The sequence below is a fragment of the Sphaeramia orbicularis genome, chromosome 11 (assembly GCF_902148855.1).
Source record: "Sphaeramia orbicularis chromosome 11, fSphaOr1.1, whole genome shotgun sequence".
NCBI classification, from domain to species: domain Eukaryota; kingdom Metazoa; phylum Chordata; class Actinopteri; order Kurtiformes; family Apogonidae; genus Sphaeramia; species Sphaeramia orbicularis.
This window is the reverse complement of record NC_043967.1, coordinates 52,445,151-52,459,572: the sequence shown is the minus strand read 5'-3', so window position 1 is coordinate 52,459,572 and position 14,422 is coordinate 52,445,151. Positions and strand designations below refer to the sequence as shown.

Sequence of the window (14,422 nt, the reverse complement as noted above, 5' to 3'; positions counted from 1 at the left end):
GCGTCGAGAGGGGCCAGCTGAGGTGGCTCGGGCATCTGTTTCGGATGCCTCCTGGACGCCTCCCTGGGGAGGTGTTCTGGGCATGTCCCACCGGGAGGAGACCTCGGGGAAGACCCAGGATATGTTGGAGAGACTATGTCTCTCGGCTGGCCTGGGAACGCCTCGGGGTCCCCCCGGAAGAGCTGGAGGAGGTGTCTGGGGAGAGGGAAGTCTGGGCATCCCTGCTTAGACTGTTACCCCCGCGACCCGGCCCCGGATAAGCGGAAGATAATGGATGGATGGATGGAATACACTTTATCGTTATCACTGAACTAAACTCTCACAGAAGAACTTACAGTATTATCATCAAAATCTAACTAACTGAAAAGTCTAACTGTATTTCTTTGTATCCTACAGACGTCCAGAAGCTGCCGGTGGTTAAAGAAGAAGTTCCTCCTGAGCAGCAGGAGTGGAATCCCATTGTGGACCAGGAGGAACCAGAACCAGAGCCCCCACACATTAAAGAGGAACAGGAGGAACTGTGGACCAGCCAGGAAGTTAATATCACCAAGTTTCCATTCACTTCTGTCCCTGTGAAGAGTGAAGATGATGATGAGGAGAAAGTAAAGTTGTCACAGCTTAATCAAACACAAACTGAGGAGAACAAAGTGGCAGCAAATAAAGTGGACTGTGGAGAATCAGAACCAGCCAGCAGCTTCCATCTACATAGACATTTACAAACAAAAATCGATGAGCAGAATGAAGACTCTGAGGAAACCGAGGACAGCGATGAAGACCAGACCCTGAACCACAAACCTGAGTCAAAGCTTCCAACAAACAGCTCAACTGAACAGATGGAAACAGAAACTGATGGAGACGATGGTGGAGGATCAGAGCCAGACATTAACCTGGTCCACATGGAGAGTTTACTGGAGGAACACATGGACTGGAGGAACACAGGACAGAAACTGATGGGTTCTTCTGAATGTGAAGCAACATTTTCTCTGAAGAAAAACATGACACAGGAAACCAACTCACCCAGAGACATGATGAACAATACTGACATGATTCTAAGTGATGTGGGATGTGAAAAGAAACTATACTACTGCTCTGTGTGCTCAAAAACATTTTCTCGAAAACAAAATGTAGAACTCCACATAATGAGGCTTCACACAGGTGAGAAACCATTCAGCTGTTCAGAATGTGGTAAAAGATTTACTCAGAAGACAGATTTGAGGCGACACATGAGGCTTCACACTGGAGAGAGACCTTTCAGCTGTATAGTTTGTCAGAAATGCTTCAAACGTAAAGATCATCTTCAAATACATATGGAAATCCACACAAAAGAATAGACACTTTCACAGAAATCAAACCAACAGAGACTAAAGAGCATGATGAATAATGATACAGGAACGCTTCAGAGTGAAGTCTGTATAAATAATTTCAACAGATTTTTTTTCTTATTTTCTTTGTTAATTTTTCTTAATTATTTTCTTTATGTGGCCATTTAAAAAAAAAAAAAAAAATGAATTTAAGTATATTCTTTGCTTGTTATCTTCTATTTATAATTACAAGAAAAGATGGATTTTTTTTCTCTTTACTGACATCAGCAGTTGAAGAGTCAGACTAACAGGATCTAAATTATGACATCAGCTTAGAACTGGAGGTAAAAGAGGTCAAAGCCAACATAATAAAAACACTTACTGATAGTTTCCACCATGTCCCTCAAAAATTTAGCTTGAAATCATCTTGAAATGTCTCAGACCACCTTTCCTTATTTGACTCCGTCCAGCATCATGAAGTGCTTTAAAGCAGACTTTTTCATTTTCAGTGAGCTTTTGATATTTTACCATTTTCAAACAGAAATTATGTATTAACCATTAAAAAAACATTAAAATTATTTTGGTAATAATCAATGTTAATTTTCGAGAGCAGTTGTGAGATAAACCTCATGTTGGGTGGTGGTCTAATACAGGGGCTCCCAAAGCGGGGTACATGTACTCCCAGGGGTACTTGGAAGAAGCCCAGGGGTAATTGAAATTTCTTTTGGAAAAATGTATTTAATAAGTCCTCATGTACTGAATACAAAATAAATAATCAGAATTAATGCTGAAATATAAAATGCAATAAATATATTCATATAAATGTTTTAACATTTTAAGAAGATTTGTTTTTTTTTTTAGTATTCAAAATGATTCATTTAAGTTGCTATGTAATTATTTTTTGTTGGTGAAAGGTTCATTTATGAATTAATGACCAATTTATTTTTCTTATAAATGAAAGGGCACTTTATATTTTGCACACAAAATGTATTTATTTTGAAATTGTTTGTGTGTGTGTGTGTGTGTATATATATATATATATATATATATATATATATATATACATACATACATATATATATATATATATATATATATATATATATATATATATATATATATTACAGTTAAATATATGTTGTTTGTTTACAAACTTTTGAAAATAAAAACCAACACCTCTGGCACAGGAACAAATTTACCTATTTATTTATTTATTTAAATCACAAATGCTGAAGCAAGAATTATGGATATTTGGCTAAAAAAAAAGTATATTTCAGGGGGTACTCCACTGTAAAATGTTTGAGAACTACTGGTCTAATACAATAATGTTACTCTGACAGTGGAACTCAAAGAAAATGTCAACTGTCTACTGTTAGATTGTCAAGAATTAATCGTTTTCTGGTTCCTCCTCATCGTCTGTTGTCTTTTATTTTGTAGGAGCTGTCATGACGTCATGAATACACTGTGACTCCGGAAGCGATGTTTATTTTTTAATGAAAGTCCTCTGTTTTCTCTTGTATACTGTTTAAGTCCAACCGATCCAACAGGACATCTGTATCCAAATGGAGCCGACTGACTGGACTTCCCTGTGTTCAAATTTTGTGTCAGCTATTTTTTCAGTGATGCTAAAGTTAGCTTAGCTCGCTGGCTGCTAACAGACCTGCCAGTATGTGATGGAGATAAAACTGTTTCTGACAGAGTTTGTGTGAAGTAAAGGTGTAAAATGTCCCCAAAAGTGCAGATTCTGAGATCGTTGGTGGAGCAGAGACTAACTGCAGCTGCTGAAGAGATATTTGGACTGTTTGAAAGAACCATAGCAGAGTACGAGGAGGAACTTTGTCGAACTAAAGAAGAAAACCAGAGACAAAAACAAATACTGGACTGTGTTTGGAATCCCAGAGTCCTGATTCACAAAACAGGTTTGAACACATATGTCTCTTGTTTAACCAAAGGTCTTTATAAAATAAAACGGCATATATAGATTTGACATATTTAAGCTTTACATACCTACAGCTAATTTTTATGGTGACTGTCGAATTATTATTTTTCTATACATTTGACCTTTTCTAGCTGATTTATCACCATTTATGAATATTATTCCCTGAGGTTTGTATTTTTAAAAAAAATGAAAATCGGGTGTATTTCAATAATTTACTATAATTTGCTCAGATGGTCCTGCAGATGGTCCTAAAACTCAGGATGAATTCAAAGGTTATTTTACCAAAGCAGAGAAAAATGAAGAAAATTAGATTTGTGTCAGCAAAATGAATCATTCTCTGAACATAAAACAAGTGTTTCCATTTAGTGTCATTTCTCAAATTATTTGGGTTTTACTGATGAGTCAGTGTTGTAGAAGATGATGGTGTTTCCACGTTCACTACAGAGCCTCTGAACATTCAAATAGGTCATGTCTGATGACAAACTGCATTTTACACCAATTATTTACACACATTGATAGGATTAGTGGATCAGTGGGTATTAAACATTTTAGATCAGTAGATGCTTTTGGATGATCAGGCTTTTCAGAGTTAAAATAGGATATTTTCATTTCCAAGTATAATCCTTATTTTTACCATTAATATGAAATTTTAACTGTAACATGCATTGAATTAATGAAAAACTTCCTGTTCTGTTTGCCAAAGTATTACCTCTCCCTACAAACAGGTCTAAATCAGTTTTCCTGAGGGTTAAGGAGTATGTATCATTATGATGGAAGTAATCAATACACCTATTGTCCACACTGTATATTGTATATTTTGAACTTTAGCTTACTTGCTTATTCTCTTACTTCTTTATGTTGTTTTATTTTATTTTTTACTGCAGGCTTCTTACTTACTCCATGTTTTATGTATGCACCAAACCACTGAAACACGATTCTGATTCTTTTATCTTTATCACGACTCTTATCTCACTGATTCCTGTCCTTTACTAAAGATCTAGGTTTTTATAGGCTGATCATTTTCTTTTAGGTCAAGAAATATTTATTATCTCCGTGGGGGATTCTTGATGTCAGAGCTGTTTAAACTCTTACAATAGAACTGACAGTATTATCACCAAAATGTAACTGTAACTGAAAAGTCTAACTGTATTTCCTCATATCCTACAGATGTCCAGCAGCTGTCAGTGCTTAAAGATGAGGTTTCTCCTGAGCAGCAGGAGTGGAATCCCATTGTGGACCAGGACGAACCAGAACTAGAGCCCCAGCACATTAAAGAGGAACAGGAGGAACTGTGGACCAGCCAGGAAGTGAATATCACCAAGTTCCCATCCACTCCTGTCCCTGTGAAGAGTGAAGATGATGATGAATTTAATCAAACTCAAACAGAGGAGAACAAAGTGGAAGCAAATAAAGTGGACTGTGGAGGATCAGAACCATCCAGCAGCTTCCATCCACATAGACATTTACAAACAAAAACCGATGAGCAGAAGGAAGACTCTGAGGAAACAGAGGACAGCGATGAAGACCAGACCCTGAACCACAAACCTGAGTCAAAGCTTCCAACAAACAGCTCAACTCAACAGATGGAAACAGAAATTGATGGAGACGACGGTGGAGGATCAGAGCCAGATATTATCCTGGTCCACATGGAGAACGTAGAGAGAAGAACCCTTGACAGTAGGAGTTTACTGGAGGAACACATGGACACTCACACAGGACAGAAAGTGGTTGGTTCTCCTGAATGTGAAGCAACCTTTTCTCAGAAGAAAAACACGACACAGGAAACCAACTCACCCAGAGACATGATGAAGAATACTGACATGATTCTAAGTGATGGGGGATGTGAAAAGAAACTATACCACTGCTCTGTGTGTTGGAAAACATTTTCTCGAAAATTACATTTAGAAATCCACATGAGAATCCACACTGGAGAGAAGCCATTTTGTTGTTCACTTTGTGGAAGCAGGTTCAAACACAAGTCAAGTTTACGCAGTCACATGACGTCCCACACTGGAGAAAAACCGTACACATGTTCACTGTGTCTCAAATGTTTTGGAGAGAGAAGCGAGGTCAGGAGACACATGAGAATCCACACAGGAGAAAGGCCTTTTGATTGTTCCGTTTGCGGGAAAAGATTTACCAGTAAGTCAAACTTAACTGCTCACATGAAGGTTCACACTGGTGAGAAACCATTCAGCTGCTCAGAATGCAGTAAAAAGTTTACTTGGAAGATAGATCTGGAGCGTCACATGAGGCTCCACACTGGTGAGAAACCATTTAGCTGTTCAGAATGCAATAAAAAACTTACTTGGAAAATAGATCTGGAGCGTCACATGAGGCTCCACACTGGTGAGAAACCATTTAGCTGTTCAGAATGTGGTAAAAGATTCACTCAGAAGACGAGTGTGGAGCGTCACATGAGGCTCCACACTGGTGAGAAACCATTTAGCTGTTCAGAATGTGGTAAAAGATTTACTCAGAAGTCGGGTTTGGAGTGTCACATGAGGCTCCACACGGGAGAGAGACCTTTCAGCTGTATAGTTTGTCAGAAATGCTTCAAACGTAAAATTAATCTTCAGATACATATGAAAATCCACACAAAAGAATAGACAAACATTTTCACTGGAATTAGGCGGAGACCAAAGAACATGAAGAATAATGATCCAGGAATACTTTAGAGTGAAGTCTATAAATAATTTTAACTGATAATATTTTTTATTTTCTTTGTTATTTTTTCTTAATTATTTTCTTTATGGTGCCACTTAAAAACATATCTAAATGTATTCTTCTTTTTTTTTCTATTCTCTTTGTAATTAGAAGAAAAGATGTTCTTTTTTTTTTTTTACTGAGATCAGCAGTTGAAGAGTCAGACTAACAGGATTCAAATTATCACAGCAGCTGAGAACTAGAGGTAAAAGAGGTTAAAGCCAAGACAACAAAAACATTTGCTAATAGTTTCCACCATGTCCCTTAAAAACCTACCTTGAAATCACATTAGAGGCGGGGTTCTTCCTTCAACAAGCCTCCCCTCCCTGCCTCACAGCCTTGTCCCGTTGTCCCTACATAACGGTGGGCCAGGTCAGGAGGGAATTAAGGAAGCTTTGGAACACGAAAGCAGTGGGCCCTGGCAAGGTGTGTCCATGGATGCTCTAGACCTGCGCTGCTGAACTGAGGGAGCTGCTACAACACATTTTCAACCTTAGCCTGCACCTGGGGAGAGTGCCCACCTTGTGGAAGACATCCTGCATTGTTCCAGTTCCAAAAAAACCCCCAGCCCAGTGAGGTGAATGATTGCAGACCGGTGGCAATCACATCGCACCCGATGGAGACACTGGAGCAGCTCCTCCTCCACTTCCTCAACCCCAGGTTCAGCATGCTCAAGACTCTCCAGTTTACCGGGAGGATGCTGGCGTGGAGGATGCCATGTTGTACCTCCTGCATCGAGCCCACTTGTACCTGGATAAGGAAAGCGGCACAGTTAGGATCCTTTTTCTGGACTTTTCAAGTGCCTTCAATACGATCCAGCCCCTTATGCTTCAGGACAAATGGATCAGGATGCAAGTAGACCCCTGCCTGGTGTCCTGGACCCATGACTACCTGACCTGGCAGAAAGACCACAATACGTCAGGTTGAAGATCATCACATCTAACACTGTGGTCAGTAGCACAGGAGCACCGCCGGAGACGGTGCTGGCCCCTCTCCTCTACACCCTGTACACCTCAGAGCTGTGTCACATACAGAAGTTTGCTGATGACACAGCCATCATGGGGTGTATCAGGGAGCACTGAGAGGATGACTGCAGGGGTTTTCTGTCTGGTGCTCAAGGAACCATCTACAGCTCAATACCTCAAAAACTAAAGAGCTGGTCATTGACTTTGGGAAGTCAAGATCTCATCCACGACCAGTTGTGTTTTGAGGGAGTTGAGGTTGAGGCTGTAGACAGCTACAAGTACCTTGGGCTTTGGCTGGACAACAAGTTTGAATGGACATGTAACACAGACCACCTGTACAAGAGGGGCCAGAGCAGGATGTACTTCCTCAGGAAGCTGCGTTCTTTTAACATCTGCACGAAACTCCTGTGGATGTTCTACCAGTCTGTGGTCGCCAGTGTCCTCTTTTATGCTGTAGTCTGCTGAGGTGGCAGCACATCAAAAAGGGACTCCTCCAGGCTGGAGGTGACAGTTGCAGAGAAGAGGACACTCAAAAAATTACTGGCCATCATGGACGATGCCAGTCACCCACTGCACACTCTCATCAGCGCCCAGAGAAGTCTGATCAGTGACAGGCTTCCCATCCCCAGGACTAAAACAAACAGAACTACAAACTCCTTTGTCCCCCGAGCCATCAAACTGTACAACTCTGGACTCGGGCAGAGAGGGCGGAGTAGCAGGAGGAGAGAAGATGAGAAGGATGTCATGAAGAGGAGATAGAACATTGGATGTCTGCTCTATCTCTGTTTAGAGGGACTGTGCAATTCTATGGTGCAATGTGGTTTGCTTATTTTAGTGTGCAGTGTTTGTTTTCTTACTGTTGGAAACTTAGTTCTCTCACTGCTGCTACTTATTATTATTATTATTATTATTATTATTACTTTCATACTTATATTGCTTGTATATCATTGTTATGACTACTATTGCATTATCACTTTGTCACTTTATTATAACTTCTGTTATGTGATTATTAAAATATATATATCTATACATATACATATTGTGCATACTGTAATATTATAACATAATAAGCGTATTATTATTATTATTACTACTGCTACTACTACTACTGCTTTGCCATTTGTTTCTGCGAGAACTTTAGAATGTGCAATTGCATTTTTTTCACTACTGTTTTATTTATTTTTTAAAATAGTTTTCTATAGTTACCCTTGGCCCTCGTTGTAGGGTATTGTCATCAGTTTGTCATCTATCTGTCCATCTGTCCATCCGTATGTGCAAAAATTTTGGCGTGGACTGAAGGCCAAGTGTTTTCAAGTGCGGGCATGTTATGTTTGTGTTATCATATTGGTTTTTTTTTACTTGTGGTGTTTCTTGTGTGTATACTTGGTGTTGTGCTGCTTTTGGAACCTCAGTTTCCCGAGGGCTCTGCCCAAAGGATCAATAAAGTTCTATCTAATCTAATCTAACATTATGCATCCCTGACATTAATCTTTGACTTTATATTAAACATATAAATGTTGAAATTAATATGTAAGTCAAAGTAATAAATACAGAATTTATAAATATACATAACTGAACATCAGACCCAATTTCATGAATCAGTAAAAATCAGTGAAATCAGAATTGGTCAGAATCGCAGGAAATGGATTTTACAGACATTCTACAACCCATGTCTTCGTCTTCTTGTTTCAGACATGATACAGAACCGAACATGTTCCTCCACATGTACAAAGGAATCTCAATCTGTTAATTCTTGAGTCCGAACTTTGTGGAGATTACAGATCACACATGTTCTCCAATCTGGATACAATGGAAAGTCCAGATATCTTCTTTAAATCACTTGGGATTGAACCAAATATTTCTGACAGGTATTGTAACCATCTGGATGTTGATCATTTAGAATTTTTAGACCTCAGTGGTGGGCTGTCAGGGTCAGCAAGGCCTTCTCTGTTGATGTAAATATCATTAGAAACACTGACCTACATTCACAACCTAAACCGTTACATCTGTTTCATGAATTTGTATTAATTAATTCCCAATAGACTATTCTCTTAATTTCTTAGTGTTTCTCTCGGCTGCACTGCTTCCAGGACATGTATGTGGATGGAAGATATTTCGTCCAATCAGATTTCAGTCTCTGTGTTGCCAGGGTTTATCTAATCTGCCCTGGGCTTTCAGAATGAGTAGTGAAGGCCAATGTAACTTAAACTGTATAGCATTGGGACTGTTTCTTTAACCAATCAGATTTCAGTTTCGCCTTACAGGGCTAGCTGGCCCCCACTGTTGTCAGCATTTATCCTTCCTCTGATTTGATGGTGAGAACAAAACTAGTATTTGATACAGCTTTGGCAAAATTATTTTTGTTTCATGCCAATAAAGCTCATTGAATTGAACTATTAATAGATTTAAGGTAGAATGTTTTAGGCCCACAATGGCTGACAGAGGAGAGGAAAATTATTTTGTCTTGGATATATGTAAAAATCCATTTTCAAGGCGGACTTTTCCAGAAAAGCCGGACATCATGAGGAGAGGTCAGCCAACCTCGACACTAGAATATAGTCCCAGTTCCAAAGTTTGCATATGCCAAGGAACTGAACCACCTCAGACCCATCGCCCTGACCTCCCACCTGATGAAGATCATGGAGAGGCTCATCCTCAGCCACGTCCACAGGGATGGATCTGCTGCAGTTTGCCTACAGCCCGAACATTGGGATGGGTGACGCAGTCATCTACCTGCTGCATTGGATTCTGACTCACCTGGAGACCACTGGGAGCGCTGTGAGAGTTATGTAGTTTGACCTCTCCAGTGCTTTCAACACCAGTCAGCACTGCTGCAAGAAAAGCTGGAGGGGGCTGGGATGGATGGACAACTAGCTGCATGGACCACAGACTGCCTGACCAACAGGCCACAGTATGTGTCACTGTGTAACTGCGTGCCTGAAGCTGTAGTCTGCAGCATGGGGACCCCTCAGGGAACAGCGCTCTCTCTGTTCCTTTTCACCCTCTATACATCAGACTTTACACACAACACCAACAGCTGTCATCTCCATAAGTTCTCTGATGACTCAGCCATTGTTGACAGTGTGTCTGAGGGGAACAAGCTGGAGTACAGGTCAGTCATCAGGGACTTTGTGGACTGGTGTGAGCACAACCACCTGTGCTAGCACACCAGCAAGACAAAGGAAATGGTGATTGACTTCCAGAGAAGACCACTACCCCCCCACACTGGTGATCATCCAGGGCTGGTGGACAGTTTTAGGTACCTGGGTGTTCATGTAAACAATGAACTGGACTGGACACATAACACAGATACCTTGCCCAAAAAGGATTATAATCGTCTTCGTCATTTGAGGAGACTGAGATCCTTTGGAGTACACAGGCCTCTGCCATGGACATTCTATGAGAATTAACAGTTTTCTGGTGTCTCTCTGATCGTCTGTGGTCTTTTATTTTGTAGGAGCGGTCATGACGTCATGAATACACTCTGACTCCAGAAGCGCTAAAGATTGTCTAACTTTACGTAGTTTATTTTTCGTGAAAGTCTTCCGTGTTCTCGTTTATAGTGTTTGATTACGTTCATCCAAACCAGCAGAACCTCTGAATCCGGATGAAACCGACTGACCAGACTTTCAAATTCTGTGTCTGTTATTAGCTCACTGATGCTACAGTTAGCTTAGCTCGCTAGGTGCTAACAGACCTGCCAGTGTGTGATGGAATCAAACTGTTGTACTGTTTCTGACGGAGTTTGTGTGAAGAAAAGGTGAAAAATGGCCCAAAAAGTGCACATTCTGAGATCACTGGTGGAGCAGAGACTAACTGCAGCTGCTGAAGAGATATTTGGGCTGTTTGAAAGAACCATAGCAGACTATGAGAAGGAACTTTGTCGAACTAAAGAAGAAAACCAGAGACAAAGACAAATACTGGACTGTGTTTGGAATCCGAGAGTCCTGATTCACCAAACAGGTTTGGACACATTTGCAGTAGTGCCGAGATCCCAAATTGGCTTTTCGTATATGGCAAATCGGTTTTCCCATATACCATTCCGTGGTAGTGGCTTAATAACAACGGTGGCTAGCTACGGTGTGTAGGCTAACCGTAGTCACTTAACACGGCAGTAAAACTTGACTGTACTCATCGGCGGCCATACCTGTAAAGATTTGCTGTCATTGTCATGCCAAACAAATAAGATAAGCCTCCACTGGACCGCTCGTAAATCAAAAGTACATTGAATGATGACATTTTCTTGACACCGTCAACAATGTTTCAGTGTTGTTGTTAATTAAAAAAAAAAAAAAAAAAAGACTTGATTACAAAGTGCCGTAAAGTGAAATGGTGGGTGGGCGGTATTATTATTGTATGATGGACAGCAGACATTTGGCTCTGCCCCCTGAGCGGTAAACCACCAGTCACAAAATTTTGGCATATACCAATCCGGGCTCTGGCATAAGACATTGCAAAATGACATATGGCAAATCCGATTTGCCATATACCACCGCCACCTAGTGGCATAAGCCACTACTAAATGGTATATGGCAAAACCGCATTGCCAAATGCCAAAAGCCAATTTGGGATCTCGCTGTCTCTCCACATTTGTCTCTAGTTTAACCAAAGGTCTTGATAAAAATAAAACGGCATGTATAGATTTTAGTTATTTAAGCTTTTCATACCTTCAACTAATTTTATGTCAACTTCCAAATAATGTTTTTTTCTTCATTTGACCATTTCTAGGTGATTTATTACCATTTATTATATTATCCTCTGTGTTTTGCATTTTTTTAAAAATGAAAATCAAGTATATTTCTATATTTAATTTACTGCTCATGTAGATGTTCATAAAACTCAGAAATTTTTTCAAAGGTTATTTTATCAAAGTAGAGAAAACTGAAGAAAATTAGATTTTTGTCAGCAAAATGTATCATTATCTGAACATACAAGTGTCTCCATCCACTGTCATTTCTCAAATTACATGGGTTTTACTGGTGACTGAAAATTGTAGAAGATGATGGTGTTTCCATGTTCACTACAGAGCTTCTGAACATTCAAATAGGTCACGTCTGATGACAAACTGCATTTTACGCCAATTATTTACATGCATTGATAAGATTAGTGGATCAATGGGTATTATACCAACACGGAGATGCTGATGCATGTTTTTATTCCCAGTAGAATCTACTACTGTAATGCCCTGCTTTCTGGTCTTCCCAAAGATAGAATTTCACAACTCCAACTTCTTCAGAATTCAGCCGCTCGAGTGCTGACGAAGACCAGAAGGCGGGCTCACATTACACCGGTTTTAAAATCACTGCATTGGCTCCCCGTGTGTTTCAGGATTGATTTTAAGGTCCTTTTAATAGTTTTTAAATGTCTTAATGGTCTTGCTCCTTCTCATCTTTTAGACTTGCTTTTACCGTATGAACCCTCGCGGACCCTGAGGTCCTCTGGCACTGGCCTTGTTCCAAAAACAAACACAAAAACTCGTGGCGAGGCAGCTTTTCAGCATTATGCTCCTGGCTTATGGAACAGCCTGAAGGGAACCTCAGGGCCGCAGAGAATGTAGAAATTTTTAAAACCAGGCTCAAGACCCACCTCTTTAATTTGGCCTTTAACTAATGCCTCTGTTTTATCCATTTAATGTTTAATATTCATATTATATTTATATATATATGTCTTACATTTAGATTATTTTAATCAATGCTTTTATATCTTTTTAATGTTTCTTATCTATATTCTCCAGTGTTTCGTCAGAGAGAGCCCTCCTTGCCAGGGGGCGGCTGTGGACTCTGATGGCTGTGGCACCTTCCTTCACTGGGGTCTGCTCCTTTCTGGCGGGTGGGGGTCCCTGCTGCTGCGATGTGGTGGCAGTTGGCCCTCTCCCACTGGTTGGGATGCAGCACTGTGTCGCTGGCAATTGGTTTGTCAGGGTCAGCAGCTGCCTCCTGGTGCGGATGGCTCCCTGAGACAGCGCCTCCTCTTTTACTTTTACTTTCTGGTCCTCTCATGTTCAGTCAGTCTTTTTAAGCATACGTGTGCATGAGAGTGGGTTGGGGGTGGTACTGATTTTTAAACTTATATGTAAAGCACTTTGTGCTACATCCTCAATGTATGAAAGTGCTATATAAATAAAGACTGATTGATTGATTATATGTTTTAGATCAGTAGATGGTTTTGGATGTTCAGGCTTTTAAGAGTTAATATAGGATATGTTCATTTCCAAGTTTAATCCTTTTTTTTTTAACAAATAATATGAAATTTTAACCGTCACATGCATTTAATTAATGAAAAACTCAATGTTCTGTTTGTAGAAGTAGTACCTCTCCCTACATACAGGTCTAAATCACAGTTTTCTTGAGGGTTAAGAAGTGTGTATCATTTGTTTTATCTAATCAATACACATATTATCTTCATCACTACTCTTATCTCACTGATTCCTGCTCTTTACTAAAGATCTAGGTTTCTATAGGCTGATAATTGTCTCTAAGGTTAAGAAATATTTATTATCTCAAAGGAGGGGGGGGGGGTTCTTGTTGTCAGAGCTTTTTAAACTCTTACAATAGAACTGACAGTATTATCACCAAAATGTAATTGTAACTGAAAAGTCTAACTGTATTTCCTCGTATCCTACAGATGTCAAGCAGCTGTCGGTGGTTAAAGAAGAGGTTCCTCCTGAGCAGCAGGAGTGGAATCACATAGTGGACCAGGAGGAACCAGAACCAGAGCCTCCACACATTAAAGAGGAACAGGAGGAACTGTGGACCAGCCAGGAAGTGAATATCACCAAGTTCCCATCCACTCCTGTCCCTGTTAAGAGTGAAGATGATGATGAGGAGAAAGTTGAGTCCTCACAGCTTAATCAAAGACAAACTGAGGAGAACAAAGAGGAAGCAAATAAAGTGGACTGTGGAGGATCAGAACCATCCTGCAGCTTCCATCCACATAGACATTTACAAACAAAAACTGGTGAGCAGAATGAAGACTGTGAGGAAACCGAGGACAGCGATGAAGACCAGACCCTGAATCACAAACCTGAGTCCAAGCTTCTAACAAACAGCTCAACTCAACAGATGGAAACAGAAACTGATGGAGACGAGGGTGGAGGATCAGAGCCAGATATTAACCTGGTCCACATGGAGAGTGTAAAGGGAAGAACCTTTGACAGTAAGAGTTTACTGGAGGAACACATGGACACTCACACAGGACAGAAACTGGTTGGTTCTTCTGAATGTGAAGCAACACTTTCTCAGAAGAAAAACACGACACAGGAAACCAACTCACCCAGAGACATGATGCCAAAAAATTATTTTACCCTAAGTGATGTGGGATGTGAGAAGAAACTATACTACTGCTCTGTGTGTGCAAAAATATTCTGCTGGAAGTCACATTTAGAAATCCATATGATATCCCACACGGGAGAAAAACCATTCAGGTGTTCACTGTGTCACAAATGTTTTGTACACAGGTGTAACCTCAGGAGACACATGAAAATCCACTCAGAAGAAAGACCATTTGATTGT

The 14,422-nt window shown here is 40.2% G+C and overlaps 4 protein-coding genes and 1 long non-coding RNA gene across 6 annotated transcripts in view; 3 read left to right on the top strand and 2 right to left on the bottom strand.

Annotated features, from left to right (window-relative positions):
* The window catches only part of LOC115428066 (gastrula zinc finger protein XlCGF57.1-like), an 87,887-nt gene extending 81,664 nt beyond the window's left edge, over window positions 1-6,223 (top strand). Inside the window, exons 3-4 of one of the 2 annotated variants that reach the window (XM_030146879.1) lie at window positions 397-896; window positions 4,887-6,223. In XM_030146879.1, the coding sequence (XP_030002739.1) occupies window positions 397-896; window positions 4,887-5,849 (1,463 nt within the window). In that variant the 3' untranslated portion in view covers window positions 5,850-6,223. Of the gene's footprint in view, window positions 1-396; window positions 897-976; window positions 2,079-4,886 lie in introns of those variants that run through there. The other variant, XM_030146877.1, reaches the window with a different exon arrangement.
* Window positions 1-14,422, bottom strand: part of LOC115428086 (glutamic acid-rich protein-like) — a 657,495-nt gene that overhangs the window by 327,145 nt on the left and 315,928 nt on the right. The gene's annotated exons all lie outside the window — the stretch shown is intronic.
* The window catches only part of LOC115428099 (zinc finger protein 771-like), a 106,942-nt gene that overhangs the window by 67,428 nt on the left and 25,092 nt on the right, over window positions 1-14,422 (top strand). Inside the window, exon 4 of the mRNA XM_030146932.1 lies at window positions 4,629-4,826. Within this exon, the coding sequence (XP_030002792.1) occupies window positions 4,629-4,826 (198 nt within the window). The remainder of the gene's footprint in view (window positions 1-4,628; window positions 4,827-14,422) is intronic.
* Window positions 1-14,422, top strand: part of LOC115428071 (zinc finger MYM-type protein 1) — a 179,357-nt gene that overhangs the window by 160,737 nt on the left and 4,198 nt on the right. The gene's annotated exons all lie outside the window — the stretch shown is intronic.
* Window positions 10,834-13,982, bottom strand: LOC115428130 (uncharacterized). Its single transcript, XR_003936585.1, has 4 exons — window positions 13,534-13,982; window positions 12,375-12,385; window positions 12,310-12,312; window positions 10,834-10,858 (listed from the first exon to the last, which is right to left on the bottom strand). It is a non-coding gene; the product is annotated as an uncharacterized LOC115428130 (long non-coding RNA).